This window comes from Urocampus carinirostris, chromosome 1 (genome assembly GCF_059441175.1).
Source record: "Urocampus carinirostris isolate Australia breed hairy pipefish chromosome 1, RoL_Ucar_1.0, whole genome shotgun sequence".
Lineage (NCBI taxonomy): Eukaryota > Metazoa > Chordata > Actinopteri > Syngnathiformes > Syngnathidae > Urocampus > Urocampus carinirostris.
The window spans coordinates 41,908,387-41,928,749 of NC_142349.1; the positions used below are offsets into that span (position 1 = coordinate 41,908,387).

General features: G+C 38.4%; 1 protein-coding gene across 5 annotated transcripts in view; it reads left to right on the top strand.

Moving 5' to 3' along the window:
* The window catches only part of shank1 (SH3 and multiple ankyrin repeat domains 1), a 112,781-nt gene that overhangs the window by 64,558 nt on the left and 27,860 nt on the right, over positions 1 to 20,363 (top strand). For all 5 annotated transcript variants that reach the window (XM_088339672.1, XM_088339690.1, XM_088339681.1 and 2 more), the window contains 3 exons: positions 2,215 to 2,378; positions 3,628 to 3,741; positions 6,161 to 6,236. In XM_088339672.1, coding sequence (XP_088195798.1) covers positions 2,215 to 2,378; positions 3,628 to 3,741; positions 6,161 to 6,236 — 354 coding nt within the window. The remainder of the gene's footprint in view (positions 1 to 2,214; positions 2,379 to 3,627; positions 3,742 to 6,160; positions 6,237 to 20,363) is intronic.

The following is a 20,363-nucleotide window of genomic DNA, read 5'->3' on the forward strand; positions in this document are numbered from 1 at the left end:
TTACAACAAAATAATAATCAACGTTCAACGTGGCACTGTGAGTAGAAATAGTGTGATGACAAGATAAAGCCTATAATCCTAGTGAGCTCATCGCTAGGACTGGGTGCCACCACCGCTGCAGAATCGGGTTCGATTCTACTGCATAGCAAAAGGCGTCAGCGTTGTCAGTTACAGAGCGACTCGGGTTCAACTCCCGACCCAATGCTTAGCAGATGACGTCGGCAATATCAGTTAAAGTCCCATTATGTAATATTCGACCACTAGATGGCAGTGTGTTGTCTGGTATGAGCGAGGGATTCCGGAGAAACATGGCGCCAATTTAAGAGGGGATTCCACGGTGTAAAAGAAATAAAAAGTTCTCGACCTATGATTATTTTTTCCTTAGACTCAACATTGATATTATTCAATAATTTTTTTTTGTTTTCTTTTTTACTGAAAAGTTTTTTTGTAGCCACTTGGAGGCACTAAATATTTCACACTCTTTAAGGCGTAATTCTCACTCTAACTGACAATATGACGTTCTAACAATTTTTTCCGACATTTTTAACAGCAATTAAACACACAATTTCATTATATCATATCCCAACAATATGAGTTTTTATCGACACTTTTAACAGCAATTAAATACATTCACAATTTCATTATATCATATTCTAACAATATGAGGTTTGAACAATTTTTATCGACAATTTTAACAGCAGTTAACCAATGTGTAAAGGGCAATACTATTGTACAAGGGCATAGCTCTGTCTTCTCAAGTGGGATTACATCCCACCCTCCCAAGCAGCATCCTCCAGTCCTCTGCCCGGGATTTTTTTGGTTTGAACAAATTTATTGACACTAATAACGGAAAAAACAATCATGACAATCTCAACAGCAATTAAGCACATTCACAATATTATATTCCAATATTACGTTTTTAACAGCAAACACAAAGTGAGGTTTGAACAAACCTTCTCGAAAATCTTATTAGCAATCAAACATATTCACAATTTCATTATAAAACATCTTTGTTAGTGTCAATAGATCCGTCCAGGCCAAAGTCGATTATTTTTGGTCTGTGGTTTGAACAAATTTATTGACACTAAAAACAGAAAACAATCATGACAATCTCAACAGCAATTAAGCACATTCACAATATTATATTCCAATATTACGTTTTTAACAGCAAACACAAAGTGAGGTTTGAACAAACCTTCTCGAAAATCTTATTAGCAATCAAGCATATTCACAATTTCATTATATAACATCTTTGTTAGTGTCAATAGATCCGTCCAGGCCAAAGTCGATTGTCCTCGGTCTGAACAAATCCACCGACACCAACAGCAGCAAAACAAACATGACAATCTCAACAGCCATCAAGCATATTCACAATTTTTTTATATCTGACAATGCTCAGATGGGTCTTCTACCTTCCACAACCACCCGAATGTGCGCAAATTTTTTGCTTGAAAAAATATCCAGGAAATGATGAAAGGTTGATGTCACACTTGCATTTGTATTCTGATTAATCTCGTTTGCTAGGAGACAAGAAAACAATTCAAATGACATATCTTCTTGCCAGCCAGTAGAAAAGCACTACAGTCCTATTCCCACTAGAGGTGGAAATACAGTACTGCGCTCCTGGCCTAGACATGTTAAAATAGTGAATTCTCTGAGCCAGGTGTATTCATTAAAACAAGATTTGTAGGGGTGCTTGAAACAATTGAAAATGCTTGAATTTTAATTTTGTGTTTTCAAGGTTTATTAAGTGCTTGAATTTTAGGTTAAATGCTGGTAAATGCTTGTAATTCTTGCTATGTTTCTTAGTTTGGGTGTCAAATAAGGGTTTTAAACTTATTCTATGGTTCCAAAACAGGATTGAGGCTAGGGTTAAAAATTAAGGTTTAGGATCCTTATTAGTGCATTAAACCAAATTTAGTGTAGGGCTAGGCGTTGGAGCTAGGGGTTTGGGCTATTAGTTAGGGTCTTTAACCGGTTTTAGAGATCCAAAATAAGGTTGGGGCTAGAGTCAGGGTTTGAAACTAAAGGCTCCCGTTCTTTTGATAAGTGCTGGATTTAAAGGGTGCTTGACCTTGGCCATGAAAAACGTGTACGTACATTGTGAAAAGAGCCCCTCCCTACTCGCGAGCTGTACGTTCCCGAGCCCTAGACTAGTCCATCACGTGTCTCATTTTTTGCACTGTGTATATTTGAAATGTCCCTTTCCCACAGACCGACCAGCACCCCTGCCGCCGCCACCTCGGGGAACATGCAGACGGCAGGACAACGCCGGCGCCTGTACAGTGCCGTGCCGGGACGCGTCTTCGTGGCCACACGAGCACATTCGGCCCAGGGAGAGCGAGAAATCGGCTTCAGCAAAGGAGACAGGGTCAAAGGTTCATGCCCAACCTTAATAGTGTTCTTTTTTGTTTTGGTGTCGTGTTATTTTATCTTGTACTGTGAGTACAGTGGTTCCAGGATTGTGCTCATAGCTCGACTTGCTAGTGTCATTTTCCCGATATGAAATAATCAAAAACTATTTCCATATCCCATTCCCAACCCCCCAAAGCATCAAAATGAACCCTAATAAGCTGTAAAATACATCTTCCTGATCACTAAATATTAATATTAAATTCATCCTGCGGGGATGAATAAAGTATCTATCTATCTATCTATCTAATATAGTAATTAAAAAAAAATGCAGTAATAAGATAAATAACATAATATTAATTATATTATATGCGAGTAAATCATGAGGGCCAAATCTGTGCAGGAGCGTCACAGAGATCGTATACCTATCAACTTATACGTTTGCCCCCTATTTTCTACATTTTTTCATCATTTCAAATTGTGTGTGGCGTATACCATTTTTCATACGGGAAAACAGATCAAAATTAGAAAAAGAATGATCCCGTACCTAAGCACTTACTGTATACGTATAATTAAAATTACTGTAACTTTAAATTGACATACACCCAAAAAGATTTAACGGCACATTTGTTTGAAATTTTGCTTGTAGTAGTTTGCATGCGCAAACTGGATGAGCTGATGCTGGCAGCGAGGAGTCCTGACCAGTGGGCGGACTCAAGCACTCTCTAGTGGTAGCCTCTGGGACTGCTCAGGAACTGGATTTTCCTTCATATGGCTAACAAGATTTTTGTTGAAATAAAACTGGTATACCAAACTTCTCGTGTTTAGAGATGCTCTCATAATGAGGTGCAACTGTACTTTATTTACAGTGTTGTGAAAAAGTATTTGCCCATTCTTGAACTCTGTGTTTTTGCATATTTATCACTTAAGTGTCAAGTCATGTTTATTTGTATAGCCCTTAATCACAAGGAATCTCAAAGGGCTGTACAGACAACAGATGATTGGAAACTACGGACTTTCATTACACCATCCCCTGATCTAAAACCTACATGAGGGCAAGGAAAAACTCAGAAACCTCAACATGAGGAAATTGAAGAAACCCTGATAAAGGAGTGATAAGGAAATCAGGAAAGGGGCAAATATATTTTTCATGGCACTGTACATCTATTTCAAATTACATTTCTGTCTTGAATAATCATTCAAACTTTGCACAAGTTTTCTGTTGTACTTGTTTATTGTTATTGAACCGTGTGTGTGTGTGTGTGTTTTGAGTAGTGCTGAGCGTGGGTGAGGGAGGCTACTGGGAGGGGACGGTCCGCGGTCGCACTGGCTGGTTCCCTTCCGATTGTGTGGAGGAAGTCTTGCATAGAAGTCAGGAAGCACGATCAGGTGAGTTTTTTTAACTGTTTTTTTTCTCATCTCTCATCAGCTGCACCGCTTATCCTCAGTAGGGTCGCGGGGATGCTGGAGCCCGTCCCAGCAATCATCGGGCAGTAGGCAGGGGGAAGCACGGCAGCGCAGTGGTTAGCGCGTGTGCGGCACAGTTCTGAGGTCGAGGGAACCTCCTGAGTGGGTTCAAATCCAGCTCCCGGCCTTACTGTGCGGAGTTTGTTTGTTCTCCCCGTGCTTGGTGGGTTTCCTCTGGGCACTCCGGTTTCCTCCCATATTCCAAAAACATGCATTTCAGGTGAATTGGCCGGTCCAAATTGTCCCTAGGTGTGACTGAGCGAGTGTTTTTTTTTGTTCATATAAATTTACAATTTGATTCCAACCAAAACATTTTAACCAAGAAACTCTTATTTTACGTATTCTTAATGTGTTACTAGTTTTAAGTGTTGTTTTTAATTATTAACAACATAATATCTAATATTTTACTCATTTACTTATACTCTCTTAACGTATTTTCCATTTTTTAATTATATTGAATCATTTTGTTTTTTCTTGGTTCAATGTTTAATATAGGATTTTGTTGAATCATATTTTGGTTTTATGTGTTTTCTCTTCAATTTGTTTCATTTCATTCATTTTATTCCATTCTGTCGTGGATTTTCATGTTAGGTACACGATTGAGCACAATGTAAGTATGGTAATAACATTAGAAACACAATGAGTATTTATTTTGTTTTCTCATGGTGTGTTTTGATTCTATTCTTTCTTTGTATGTTTTATTCATGTTATAATGTTTTGTTGTATAATGATACACTGGAGCAGTGACGTGTAGTCGGGGGGAGGCAAGTGAGGCAGTGCATTTAAACCTCAAAAGTGACCTACCAGATTACTGGTGAAATATTCTGATCCTGGCCAAACTTTCTGTGCATTTGAACCTCCAGAGTGACCTAATCTATTGCTGGTAAAAGACTATGTCCCTGGTCAAAGTTGTTCTGGCCTGAGAGAGTAGAATGTTTTTTTTGGAGAAGCTGCTGAGAAAGACCAAAAATACAGGCAGCTTTTTGGGTGGAAGTTTTCACATCTGGGGTAAACTACCTGGCTGCCTGTGAAAGCTGGTGTTGATATTCAGTGTCATTCTGGGAGAGTAGAATTTATTTCTGGAACAATGTGCTGGGTCAGTAAAAAAAGTGCTGAGTCCACCTTTTTGGGCCATTTTTCACATATAATAATAATAATAATAATAATAATTTCCTTTGTATTGTCATTCTTTGTAACAATGTACACAGAACGAAATGTCGATACACCTGACCCGTTGTAGCGAGCCGATGCAGCCGCAGCCAACAGAGGGCGCCGCCATTTACCAATGTTATAAGTCTTAGGTATGACTCGGCCGAGGCGCGAACCAGCGACCTCCCAGTATAAGTCAACCCTTTTAACTTTGTTGAAAATGAAAGTTGTTCTGGCTTAGAATAGGGGAATGTCTTTCTGGAAAAATGCTGAGTCAGCAAAAATAATATAGCTGAGTCAAATTTATTTTTTGGGGGGTAGGGTTGGGGCCATTTTCATCCCCAAGGGTGACCTACCTGATCACCTGTGAAATATTGTGTTCCTGGCCAAATTTGTTCTGGCCTGGAAGAATAGAATTACTTTCTGAGAAAGCATCTGAGTCAGCAAACACTCTTTTTTACCAAGTCAGATTTTTGGTCAGTTTCCACATCTGAAGCAAACTACCCTACTGGCTGTAAAAGATCATTCACACGCTCATTTACACCTAGGGACCAGCCAACTAACGTGACATGAATGTTTCTGGAATGTGTGAGGAAGCTGGGGTGCCTGGAAGAAACCCACGCAGGCACCAGGAAAACATGCAAACTCTGCACTGGGAGGCTGCGGTAGCTGGAATCGACGCCTGGACATCCACACCCTGGGGCTGCTTGCTAACCACCCAGCCTTGAATGGTTGGCAACCAGTTCAGGGTGTCCCCTGCCCACCGCTTGAAGATAGCTAGGATGGGTTCCAGCACCCCTGCGACCCTACTGACGATAAGCGGTGCATATAATGGATATCGTAACCTACCTGACTCCCTTTGAAAGATGCTGGGCATATCAAAACCCCTTCCTCTTTTTCTCAAGTTGACAGACAGACAGACTTGCTCTGCTCGCATGTGATAATTAAGATATGACAATACAACTTTTTCTACGCAACAGTTTATGTATAGCTTTCCAGCTCAGCCAACCAATTCCGGCTATGATGTAGGTTCGTTTATTTGTTTAATCTGACTGTGCCTCATCAGACACGAACTTCACTGCACTGGAGTTTATGTAATGCAAGTATTTGTGCATTGACTGAAACAGCATTGGTGGTGTTACTGTGAAAATAATGTGAGTTTTTTGTTGTTGCATTTTTCGTGATGATTCAGAAAGCCGTGGGGAACGAGCCAAGCGTTTGTTCCGTCACTACACAGTGGGCTCCTATGACAGCTTTGACGCTCCCAGGTAAGCTTACAATTATGTTGAAGTACTTCCTCTTATTTTACCTTAATTTTAACGGAGGTTGGCTCTATCGTTTCGGTGATTTACAATTTACCCGCCCTCTGAAGTGCTTCGCTTTGCTCTTTGAAAGGTTTGATTCTTGTGTTTGGACACACAGCATATGCCGAGTCCCTGTGCTTGTGTTGTTGTGACTGTGATGTGTTGTGGTACTGCTCTCCTGGAGGATGTACCTGCTATTTCAGCGTGTGTGATAGGGAAGGGGGTTCATGTTGTCTCTTACATGGGGAATACTTGCTTAGTTAGTCCCCTAAATTGAGTTATCTGATGCTAAACTACTGCTACTGTAAATGTTGTCATTTATAGGAGTGTCTGGTTTTGAGGTGAAGATGTAAATTGCTCCTGATATGCTTTTTATTTTTTGTCTACAGTTCCTCAATGAATTCAAAATCAACAACTTTGATAAAAAAATTGACAAAACAGAAGGAAAAAAAGAGCTGTTCTACTTGGCTTATTTACTTAGATACCCACTCTGATATCAAATGCAGAGTCTGGTTTGGCATTTGTTCCAAAATGTTACTATACAGTTTTTTATTGACTTCAAAATCCTTTTTTGTCATCGTGGATAACATTTTTGGTCCACCACGTGTGGATAACACGGGTCAAATTTCCCACCGACCCGCCTGTCATCCGTGGCCAATGCAGCTTCCTTCTGTTGTTCTTCACTCTAGCCTAAAAGCCCCGATGCACTTTTTAATTGTTCGGCCGTCACCCTCGCTCCCCTGGGGTGTCTCCATCTGGAGGACACACGATGAAGGGCGACCAAGGAAAGATTCCCCCCAAAAGCAAATATAACAAGAAGTGTACTTTGAGTATTTTGACTCCAAAGTGTTCTCCAGAATTACATTCATTTACGTTGATTTCAAGTAGGCCACAAGTCACCAATGACAGTCCTGCAATTGTCTTTTTTGCCAGTTAGGAGGCAATGAATCCGGAAATTAAAGTTATCCATTCGCAATGTGTATTACAACCAGTGTTGGGCACGTTACTTTAAAAAAGTAATAAGTTATGGCTACTCACTACTTCTTCCAAAAAGTAACTAAGTTAGTAACTGAATTAAAGTACTGGAAAGTAACTATTTCCGTTATTTAAAAAAAGCTGTATAAAAGAGATCCTCTGTTGTATGTCAAATAATTTTACATTTTTTGAGCAGTTTTTCACTCAGTTGAATAGAGACGAACAGACAAGTAGTTGTGTTTTAGAATATTGTCATATTTATTGCGCATCATCAGCAAGAGATTCATCCTATACTCGAAGAGCAACAAATACAAACCGTAAACACTATGATCCGGTAACAATCAGCAATAAACATATAAAGTGAGTTTAATGAATTAAATGGGGGGGGGGGGGGGGGGTGGAAAGAAACAAAACAAAAAAATACAAGATCAAAAGCAAATCGGGGGATAAAAGACAAAAAGTCAGGTCAAGTCATATTGTATAGCTCTTTATCACAAAAAGTCTGAAAGGGCTGCACAGAGCACAACAACAACAACAACAAAAATAGTAAAATATTACTTAGCTATATAAAATATTTTTGTGATAATGGGAATATAGCCAAATATGGAAAAAGTAAATATGTAATATGGTTAACGTATACAATCGAAATGCCAAATATGATTATATCAATGATAATAATGTAAAGTTCATACTCTGGTTAAAAAAAACTATACGGGAGCAGGGCTAGCTAGCTAAAAGAGTAAAATTCATCTAAATAACCATACCAAAGCTAAATGGCTAGCTAGCAAGGAGGCCAAAATTTAGCTTGATGACTAGCAGAAAAAGATAAAATATTAGCTTGATTGCATGCAAAAAAATGTAAAAAGATAGGTATCTAGCTTGCTAACAAGAAAAATGTAGGATGATAGAAAAAAGAATAAACAACATTTTTGTATTAACACATTAACACTCGAAAAACACAGAATAAAATTCAAATATTTAGAAAAAAAGCCGAAATACAAAAAAAGCTGAAGTACAAAACCATTTTAAACTTTTTTTTTTTTTTTTTAACTTTTTATTTCTCACACCAATTTTGACAGAGGTTTGATTCCACCATCTTACATCAACACAAAATATATACACTTGACACACTCATAAATAACAGAAGGAACAATAAAGAAGAAAAAATACTATTAATAGAAAAGAAGAATAAATGTTCATACAATACATCCATACAAAAATAAATATATAAAAAAATAATAAATAAAAATATACACCAAAAAAAAAAAAAAAAAAAAAAAAACATAATAAATAAATAAATAGGGGGAGGTGATTAGACATCAAGTAAAATTTGTGTGATAGGCTTCCATTTTTTCTCGAATTGGTCAAGTTTCAGTTGAAGTCTTGCAGTGATTTTTTCCATAATGTACATTTGCTTTAATTTGTCTCTCCATTGTTTTATGTCAGGAGGTTGTGGTTTCAGCCAGGACACTGTGATCATTTTCTTTGCTACCAGAAGCATTACCCTTAGTATACTGGACTGTCTCAGAAAATTAGAATATTGTGATAAAGTTCTTTATTTTCTGTAATGCAATTAAAAAAACAAAAATGTCATACATTCTGGATTCATTACACATCAACCGAACTATTTCAAGCCTTTTATTATTTTAATATTGCTGAATTTGGCTTACAGCTTAAGAAAACTCAAAAATCCTATCTCAAAATATTAGAATATCATGAAAAAGTATACAAGTAGGCTATTCAACTAATCACCTGAATCATCTAATTAACTCGAAACACCTTGCGAGGGTTTCCTGAGCCTTAAAAACACTCAGCTTGGTTCAGTAAACTAAATCACTGCTGATCTGACTGCTGTCCAGAGGACCATCATTGATACCCTCCATCAGGAGGGTAAGACAAAAGAGCAGGCTGTTCACAGAGTGCAGTTTCAAAGCATATCCACAAAAAGTCTGTTGGAAGGGAAACATGTGGCCGGAAACGCTGCACAACCAAGAGAGAATTATATCACAAATAAAACATCCTATCTCTAAACAATGTTTAGTAAAACCCAAAGGTATAGCAGAAGCATTTGCAGATTATTATAAAGAATTATACAAGGACTCAGAAAATGACTTAGATAACTACACGGCACAAAACTTTTTAGGAAAACTACATTTACCAACACTAACAGGGGGGGATACATTACAAATTATTCGCCCCATTACAAAACAGGAAATACAAGATACAATAAATAACTTAAAAATAAATAAATCACCAGGAACGGATGGATTCCCGGGGATGTTCTACAAAAGCTTTAAGGAAGAATTAACACCAGTACTGCATAAAGTATTTAACTGTGCTCTAACAAAAGGAGATCCCCCCAAATCATGGTCGGAAGCCATCATAACAGTCTTGCACAAAGAAGGAAAAGACCCAATATTGTGTGAAAGCTATAGACCAGTTAGTTTACTTTGTAATGACCTAAAAATTCTTACAAGCATACTGGCAAAAAGAATGCAGAAATTTATAGCGAAATTAATTAGAAATGATCAAACAGGGTTTATTCCGGGAAGGCAGGGTGCAAACAATATTAGGAGGATACTAAACATAATTACGAGCACAAAAGACCCAACCCTCGATGTTACTGAGCTTGGATGCACAAAAAGCTTTCGATGGGGTGAAATGGAGCTTCTTACATCAATCACTTATAGCTTTTGGCTTCCCTCAAATATTTGTTGAATGGGTGAAAATAATCTATAAAAATCCTAAATCTCGTCTTAGAGTAAATGGTCACTGTTCAGATTTCTTTGATATCAAAAGAGGAGTCCGGCAAGGGGATTGTTTAAGCCCACTCTTGTTTGCAATAAGCATAGAACCACTCGCAGAATCAATTAGACAAAATGAGCAAATAAGGGGGATATTTGATGAAGGAGGAACAGAACATAAAATATCATTATTTGCAGACGACCTGTTGGTAATGCTGAAGGAACCTTCGTTATCAATACCACCACTGTTGGAGAGCCTTAAAATATATGGAGAAGTAGCTGGGTATTCAAATATTGAGAGCAAATCAATAGCAATGATGATATCAGGAAAATGTCCAACAGAGGTGATTGAAAGATTTGATTTTAAATGGACAAATAAAGGGTTTAAATATTTGGGGGTGACCATTACACCACATTCCACACAGCTGTTTGATGCAAATTATGGAATGTTGATAAAAGAAATAAGGAAAGATTTGGAAAAATGGGAAATTTTGCCCTTGAGTCTTATCGGAAGGATAGAAACAATTAGAATGAACATATTACCAAGACTATTATTTCTGTTTCAATCCCTTCCAATTCTGATTCCGGCATCCACATTTAAAATGTTAAATAAATTGATAACAAAATTCCTTTGGCAAAACAAGAAACCTAGAATAAAATACAAAACCCTGTTAGCTCCTAAAGAAAAAGGGGGCCTAGACCTACCCAATATTAAATATTACTATTGGGCGGCTCAAATTAAAGCACTCATCTTGTGGATTACTACAGACAAAGATACGATATGGGTGGACATGGAGCAGCGATCTTGTCCAAATATGCCTGTGGAATCGTTACCATACATATCAGTCACGAGGTGGAAGAAACTAAAAATCCAGAATGAATGGATTAAAGGAACTATTAAAACTTGGTCAACAATACAAAAAAAATTAAAAATATCAAGATCTGTGAATAGGGCTACCAAAATAGCGAAAAACCCAGACTTTAAACCTGGGGTTATGGAGGTAGGGTTTCAAAAATGGGCCCAAAAAGGACTGATGTTGATTACCCAAGTATTGGAAGCACAGGCAATGAAATCATTCGAACAACTCCAACAAGAATTTGACCTACCCAGAAATGATTTTTACAAATATTTGCAACTAAGGCATTACCTCCAGAAACACGAGGAATGGGGGAAAATATGTAAGGAGCCAACTAAGGTAGAGGAATTATTAATATCATATACAAAAGGACAATCAATAAAGGGGGTTATATCAAAACTATATAAAGCCCTGAGAATGGATCTCAGTAATGAGGACATGGCAGTTAAGGAAAAATGGGAACAAGAAACTAATGTAGCGATAAAAGACAACGAATGGGAAAAAACATTGAAAGAGGGACACAAAATAACCAACAGCCCGACATGGAGGGAGTTTGAATGGAAAGTAAAAATGCGATTCTTCTATACACCCTCTATCAATTCAAAATATAAAAATACCTCAAATCTATGTTGGCGTAACTGTGGGGGGGTCGGAGACTTTACGCATATTTTCTGGAATTGCCCTGTAATATTAAATTTTTGGAGAAGTATCCAGAGAGAAATAAAATTAATTACTGGCTGGGAGTTGCGGTTGGACCCAAAGGCTTACATAATAGGAATTTTGCCAGAAGAATTACTATCTGGTCAACAGAAATATACTGGACTGTCTCAGAAAATTAGAATATTGTGATAAAGTTCTTTATTTTCTGTAATGCAATTAAAAAAAACAAAAATGTCATACATTCTGGATTCATTACACATCAACTGAACTATTTCAAGCCTTTTATTATTTGAATATTGCTGATTTTGGCTTACAGCTGAAAACAATTCAAAAATCCTATCTCGAAATATTAGAATACTTCCTCAGACCAAGTAAAAAAATAATTTTATAACAGCAAAACTAAATCAAACATTTGAAAATGTCCATTGATGCACTCAGTACTTGGTTGGGAATCCTTTTGCACGGATTACTGCATCAATCCGGCGTGGCATGGAGGCAATCAGCCTGTTTGGGCCTTTTTAAGTTGGAAGGTTAGCAGTCGACTGGCTCTATTGCCCATTTCATAGTATCTCTGGTTCACAAAGCGCAGAGCCCCTTCTGCTTTTTTTTTCAAAAGTTCATCTAATTTGCTTCTGGTTGTTTTTAATACCTGTAATCTGGATTCATTTGGTGTTTTTTATGTTCTTCTTCTAGTTCCTTAATCTTATCCTCCAATTCCTTCTGATTCTTTAAGCGTATTCGTTTCAGTCGGGACGATATTTCAATTAATTTCCCCCTTATTACAGCTTTCCCTCCTTCCCATAGTATTGATGGAGAAACCTCATTGTTGTCATTGATTTGGAAATATTCTTTTATACACCGTTTTATTTCCTGTACTACGTTTTTATCTGAGAGGAGAGATACATTCATCCTCCAATACCTAAAATTGGGTTCATTGTCTAAATTTAGTTTCAAAGTAATTGGAGAATGGTCACTTATAGTAATATTCTCTATACCACACTCTACTACTGTATGCATATGTTGTCTTGAGATGTAAAAGTAATCAATTCTCGAATAGCTGCCATGCGGGTTTGAATAGAAAGTATAATCTTTAGTTTGGGGATTCTTCTCTCTCCATGGATCTATCAATCCCAATTCTTTAGTTATGTTATTCAACATCCTCGACCTCTTTGTATTTGTTCCATGTACTGAAGGATACTTGTCCACTTTGCAATTCTGTACAGTGTTAAAGTCACCTCCTATAAGTAACATTCCCTTCGCACAGTTGGTTATTACTTTAGCTAATACTTGAAAAAATGTCCCCTTTTCCTCAATTGGTGCATAAACATTCATTATTGATATTTCCCAACCGGCCATTGACCCTATAATCATTATATATCGCCCCAGATTGTCCTTCACTTCTTTTTCGACTTTAAACGCCACCCCTTTTCCAAGTAAAATTGCTACTCCCCTCCTTTTACCATAGGATGCGTAGAACACCTGGTTCACCCATTCTCTTTTTAGCTTCTTATGTTCAATCTCTGTCAAATGTGTCTCTTGTAATAAGGCTATTGAGCTCTGCAATGTCTTGAGTTGATTCAATATCTTCTTTCTCTTGATGGGGTGGTTTAGCCCATGTACATTATATGAAACAATATTTAGATTGCTCATGATTTGTATTGAGTCTCACTGATTTTTGAAGCATACAAAACACTACATTAATTACTAACACCTCCATTGAAAAAACAAACCAAATTACTAACAAACATATTGACAAGCACACATAATTCCCCACCAAAAAGAAAAAAAACACACCCAAAAAACAAAACCCCATGTCTTCCAAGAGTCCAATCGGAGAGTTGTGGCTACCCTCCTGGAAATATGCACTCAGTGCGTGAACAACTTTTGTACAGTCGTCCATAGTTATAACTAACTAAATATTTTAGCGTAGCTCTATGTCAATATATATATATATATACTGGACTGTCTCAGAAAATTAGAATATTGTGATAAAGTTCTTTATTTTCTGTAATGCAATTAAAAAAACAAAAATGTCATACATTCTGGATTCATTACACATCAACTGAACTATTTCAAGCCTTTTATTATTTGAATATTGCTGAATTTGGCTTACAGCTTAAGAAAACTCAAAAATCCTATCTCAAAATATTAGAATATCATGAAAAAGTATACAAGTAGGCTATTCAACTAATCACCTGAATCATCTAATTAACTCGAAACACCTTGCGAGGGTTTCCTGAGCCTTAAAAACACTCAGCTTGGTTCAGTAAACTAAATCACAAGTATGGGGAAGACTGCTGATCTGTCTGCTGTCCAGAGGACCATCATTGATACCCTCCATCAGGAGGGTAAGACACAAAAAGAAATTTCTCAAAGAGCAGGCTGTTCACAGAGTGCAGTTTCAAAGCATATCCACAAAAAGTCTGTTGGAAGGGAAAAATGTGGCCGGAAACGCTGCACAACCAAGAGAGATGACCGCAGCCTTAACAAAATTGTGAAGAAGAGCCGCTTCCAGAATTTGGGGGAGCTTGAAAGACAGTGGGCTGAAGCTGGAGTCCAGGTATCAAAAGCCACAGTTCACAGACGTGTCCGGGAAATGGGCTACAATAGCCGTATTCCCATGGTCAAGCCACTTCTGAACTCAAGACAACGGAAGAAGCGTCTGACTTGGGCTATGGAGAAGAAGCACTGGACAGTTGCAGAGTGGTCCAAAGTCCTCTTTTCAGACGAAAGCAAGTTTTGCATTTCATTTGGAAGTCAAGGCGCCAGAGTCTGGAGAAAGGCTGGAGAGGAGCAAAATCCAAGTTGCTTGAAATCCAGTGTGAAGTTCCCACAGTCAGCAATGGTTTGGGGAGCCATGTCAGCTGCTGGTGTTTGTCCACTGTGTTTCATCAAGTCCAGAGTAAATGCAACTGTGTAGCAAGAGATTTTAGAGCACTACATGCTTCCATCTGCTGAAAAGCTCTATGGAGATGAGGATTTCATTTTCCAGCATGATCTGGCACCTGCCCACAGTGCCAACACCACCAGTAACTGGTGCACTGACCATGGCATCACTGTCCTTGATTGGCCTGCTAATTCCCCTGACCTGAACCCCATTGAGAATTTGTGGGGTATAGTTAAGAAGAAGATGAAAGACACCAGACCTACAAATGCAAATGAGCTGAAGGCCGCTATCGAAGCATCCTGGGCATCAATAACACCTCAGCAATGCCACAGGCTGATTGCCTCCATGCCACGCCGGATTGATGCAGTAATCCGTGCAAAAGGATTCCGAACCAAGTACTGAGTGCATCAATGGACATTTTCAAATGTTTGATTTAGTTTTGCTGTTGTAAAATTATTTTTTTACTTGGTCTGAGGAAGTATTCTAATATTTTGAGATAGGATTTTTGAGTTTTTTTCAGCTGTAAGCCAAAATCAGCAATATTCAAATAATAAAAGGCTTGAAATAGTTCAGTTGATGTGTAATGAATCCAGAATGTATGACATTTTTGTTTTTTTAATTGCATTACAGAAAATAAAGAACTTTATCACAATATTCTATTTTTCTGAGACAGTCCAGTATACACATATATTGTTTTAATTTAAAGATAACAATTTTACTTGGTATTTTACTTACTTCTAACTTGTTGAATTTATAGTAGAAAGGGCAGATATGGTCCTTACTCTTTCACCCCAAATCCGAATTTGGCTTTGTTTTGCTCCATGAGAGCTTGTAAGTCACCTTCTATGATGGGGGTGTTCCTTTGTCTTCCTCTCAATTCCGGTCACTGTGGTCCAAATGTTCTTTGACAACATCTTTTGCAGTGTTTCCGTGTTGTCCTCTTCCACTTCGATCCCCATTTCTTTTAGCAATGTTGCTGCCTCCATCAGTGTAGAGAATGTTCTTTTTCCTGAGTCCAAAAAAATCTTCAGCTGGGCGGGATATGGGGATTGTGCCTTTACGTTCTTTTCCTTTAACTTTTTGATAACGTCCCTTACTTGTTTCCTCTTTTTTTGGATTTCTGTGGTGTAATCTTGGTTGAAGCAAACGGTCTTGCCTTCGTACGTTGTCTTCCGCTTCCATGCTTCTTTCATTACGGATTCTTTCACTATGTAGTCGGTGAAACGTACGATAGATGCCCGTGGCAGTGCTTTACCTTGAGACTTGTTCACCAGTGAGCGGTGTGCCCTCTCAATGCGCAAATCCATATGTCCTGTTGTCGGAATGTTCGATTTAATAAAGTTTGTTATGAAGCCTATTGTGTTGTTCCTCTCGGCACCCTCCCGAATGCCATGTATTCTAATGTTGTTCCGTCGAGATCTGGACTCCAAGTCCTCACACTTTGATGTTAGTTTGGCGGTTTGTTGGAGCAAGGAGACTGTTAATTGTTCTAGTCTTGACGTTCGCTCTTCCGTGTTAGCATGTAGCTCCTCCATGCTTTCCACCCTCCGCTCCAGCAACACAGTGCGCTCCAGAAGCTCTTCGATGCTTTTTTCCAGTCTTGCTATCGCAATCTTGTTATCACTGGCTGCTTCAGTGTGTTCTTGCCGTAATTTACGGATTTCATGGAGGATGGCCGAGTCACGTCCCTCGTCGACCGATGACATTCCTTCTGCTCCCTCGATCTTTTTCTCCTTAGCGCCCTTTTCCTCAACAAGTTTCCCCTTCTTGACCATGTTTTGTTGAAGAATTTCTCTTTAATATCAGTCACAATTTGTACCCTTTCTGTCTTTCTCCAAGTAAGTATTACATTACTCTTTAGTGATTTTTGTCAGAGCTACTTTCCTTGCTGCCGTCTACCTCATTGCGCCACCGGAAGTCCCGTTTGATTTTAAACTTTTTTATGCTCAGATCATTTGAAGTCAAGAACACAGAATCCCCCCCAAAAATGCATATTGATCAACCAAAAGAGAAAAAAAGTCTTTGATTGGATTTGAAGGATTTGATCGCTGTTGATTGGCGGGAAGCACTTCCAAGAGCTCATACAGACTTTTTGTTCGCTAATGACACAAATCGGTTGCTGCATCAATGACAACAACACTGTCAAATATAGGGCTCACATTTTTTGCAACACCGCCCTCATTTGCCTTTTCTTGTCTTTAGTTATTTGTAGTCGCTATCTAACTATATGGTAGTCAGTATGTTGAATGGTTACATAAGCTGAAAAGAAGTGACGTAAACAACTCTGCGGAGAGCGGAAAAACCTGCCGCTTAAAACGGCGTCAGGTTTGCGGGGGCACCCTGGCGTTGCCGTTCTGCAGCCAACTTAGCTTTTGACCGTCAGTAATGGTAACGACATTGTGACGGCGGGGGGGGAAAACAGATTACATGTTACTGAAAAAAATGAGATAACACCATTATTTACATTTCTAATGTTGCCAAAAATAATAATAGGGTTCAATATCAATCTAATCTAATCAAGATCAATCAGCTGGCGAAATAAACACTCTGAGTTCTATTAAATAACGAACACAAACAGTTTTTTTTCTTTTTATTATTTTTTCATGAAATCATTGAGTTAAATAGATATGTAAATATGGTTGATGTTATAAAGTTGTTTGAGGCTAACACAGTTATACAATATATTAGTTATTGTTTAACCAATCACTTATCAGAATTTCCCTTCTGCTAAATCTGCAGATGGACATCATCCTCAAGAAAATTCATATTGTTCAGGTCTTGCTAAATAGATTTGCATAGCCAGTGAGCTGTAAATGCATTTGGAATTGCCTTGTTGTGGAGCGTCCCCCTTGGAGTCCTTCCCAAGCTCCAGCCCCCAAGCAAATGTCCTGAGTGCTAACGAGTTCTCCCATGTCCTCGTCTGACCCGCTGCCGGCCCCCCATTCATCTCATCTCGGAGATGAACACTCTGTCAGTTCATGCGTATAACAGCTCCCCCCTTATCTCCATCTCCAGCAAAGATATCAGTGACCAAATTGGGAACATGCGACTGCTTATATCAGAGGTTGTCAAACTAGGGCCCAAAAGCCGGATCAGGCCTGTCCACTGATTTAATCCGGTCCTTGAGTCAAAGATGAGAGAAGCACAAAAGGAAAATGAACTACTTTTATATCAATGACCTGCAGTTTTATAGATGTCCACTGGATATTGCCAAAGCTAAGCGCCACTCCCAAAGCTGTATTCGCTGAAACCTATATCAACCAGAGAACATTTGAGGAATCGCCCATCCCGATGTTATTTTACTTAAAATCTAAGTCACAGACGCGCTGTTTTGATTGCACTCACTTGAATGAAAAAATACATCAAGTGCATATTGCCAACATAAATGTAAAAAAAATACTGCCAATTCAAATGTGCTGTTATTTTGGTGTACTTCTTATCCTGTATCATTTCAGGTGCCCCAATAAGAACAGTATTTTTCATTACGCCAATGGGCAACATTCATGTTGCTGGCTACATTTTTCTGCACTTGCTTTTTTAAAATCATTTTTTAAGTAAGATATTATATTTCATGCAATAAAATACTCTAAATGTCCTATTACATTGACTCTTTCAAGGTTAAATTATCAAATTTAGTGCTTGAAAAGGGGAGACATTACTTTGCTATTACTTTTAATTAAGGTTTTTTGCTGTAAATAAAGACATTTTGTGGAACAGTGGAGAGTGGGTAGGGCGTCAGCGGTCCCAGATTCAAATCGAGCTACCGGCCTCCCTGTGTGGAGTTTGCATGTTCTCCTTGTGCCTGCGTGGTTTTGATTTGGGCACTCGAGTTTCCTCCGACATTTCAAAGACATGTATGCAAATAGAAAATCCAAAATCGTCCCTTGGTATAAATGAGTGTGTGTATGTCACTGTGTGGCCTGGCTGGCAACCAGTTCAGGGTCTCCTGCTCACTGCTAGAAGGTAGCTGGGATTGGTTCCAGCACCCCCGCCACCCTAGTGAGGATAAGCGGTGCATAAAAATGGTATGAAAATAAAGACATTTATTTGTATATTCTGAGTGTTTTAAAAACCAATCGGGTGAAATGATGACTTTATAAGGATGAATGAAAAATAACTTGTACAAGAAAAAATAGATTGGCCATTTTTCCTCATGCATTGCCTAGGCATTGGATTTACCCTCTTTCTGCTAATACAAAAAGATTAGACACCAATCAGCAGTTTTTTTCTCCTTCTGGCCTGACCCCTATAAATATTTTCAACAGAATGTAGCCCCCGACTCAAGATTTTCCCACCCCATATGGACAAAATCACACATTCCTAAGTGCTTATGCAAAGTTAAAGGAAACTGAGGTTTTTGTTTCCGTCCCATGTTAATTCAGTATATGTAGGTCTGTCGGGTGTTAGAGTTACACTCGGCAGAGCATCAAGACCCTTGGACGAACAGCTGTGTTAATGGGAAGAGGTGGGCCGGGGTGGGGGCGGCGCCCATCTGGCCAGTCCAGCTCGTGTCCAACTTGCCCCGCGGACTTCTGGACGATTATTTTGTGGCCACTGCTCTTTGTGAACTACCGCTGATTAAACCAGTTTGCAAATCACCCTCACAGCATTGGAACTTGGCCTTCTCTTTCCTTTGAGGGCAACAATTTAATTGGGACTAATTGGGGGTTGTGTGAGACTGTCCAAAAAGCCTGACGGTAACAAGACCATTTCAATAGTAATCTCACTATTTCAAACAAAATATTACACCTTCTGCATATATGGACGTAGGAAATAGATCAAGCAATCCTCTTACTTTATGTCGGAGTTTTAAAGGATGGTTTATTTCATCCATCGTTGTGAAGCTGTCCAAAAAACATTTTGCTAGTAGAGCAAAGTCTCAATTTCCTCTTTTTGATCCTGAATGCTAGATCAGTTCCCAATTTGCCTTCAAAGATTTCTGAGGCAAGGGGGATAAAGAGACACATGCAGATGGAGCTTTGATATTAATTCAGACAGAGTCCTTGACGCCCGCTTCCACACATAGACACACAGTAAATTTGTCGAGAACTCAAATATTCCATCTCAAAATATTAGAATATCATGAAAAAGTACATGCTACGATAATCAGCAATAGTAAACGAACAAAAGGCTTGCAATTTTTCCGTTAATTTATAATGAATTCTGGATGTATGACATATTTGTTTTTTAAATTTGCTTTATAGAAAATATTAAACTTTATCATGATATTGTTATTTTCTGGGACAGTCCTGCATAATACTGTCATTATGTAAAACAACATTTTGATACCTTATAAAGAGGAGAGTACTATACAATTCGGACTATTTGTGTGAACTTTGTAATGTATTTTTGTAAAGGAGAGATTTTCCCCAATTACTTTTATTTCCTCCTACTTGAATTATAGAAATAGGGGATTCTCCCTAAATTTAAACAAAAGCCTGTCACGGTGCAGGCGTGGAAGGACAAACACCGCAACAAGCGAGTCAGAGTGCGCGATTTAGTCGAGGGTGGGGCTGACTGACATTTATATGTAGCATAAATACACACCATGCTAATATTTCTATAATGAAAAATATATTTATTACATTTTAAATATTATATTTTTACTAATACCAGTTTATGAGACCCTGGCAGGACCAATTGATCCCTGGCAGCCCGCCCAAATCTTCTTAGGGTATGGGAAACAGCGTCCTCTGATACAATTCATTCTCCAAAAAGTTACAGGCTGCCTGTAACATGATTTTAATAGTTGATGAGTCACTTGTTTGTTACCCATAAATGAATCATGCCAATAAAATCGTAATTAAAGAATGATGTCAGATATCTTGGGTCCATTCCGTATGCAAAAAAAAACAACAGAATACATGTTTGGATATTTTTGCATGACTGTGTACCGAATGAAGAGTAAGTATCTAAGTTACTGGTTTTCGTGTCAATATGGCGATTGAACCAGCACCAACCAAAACTG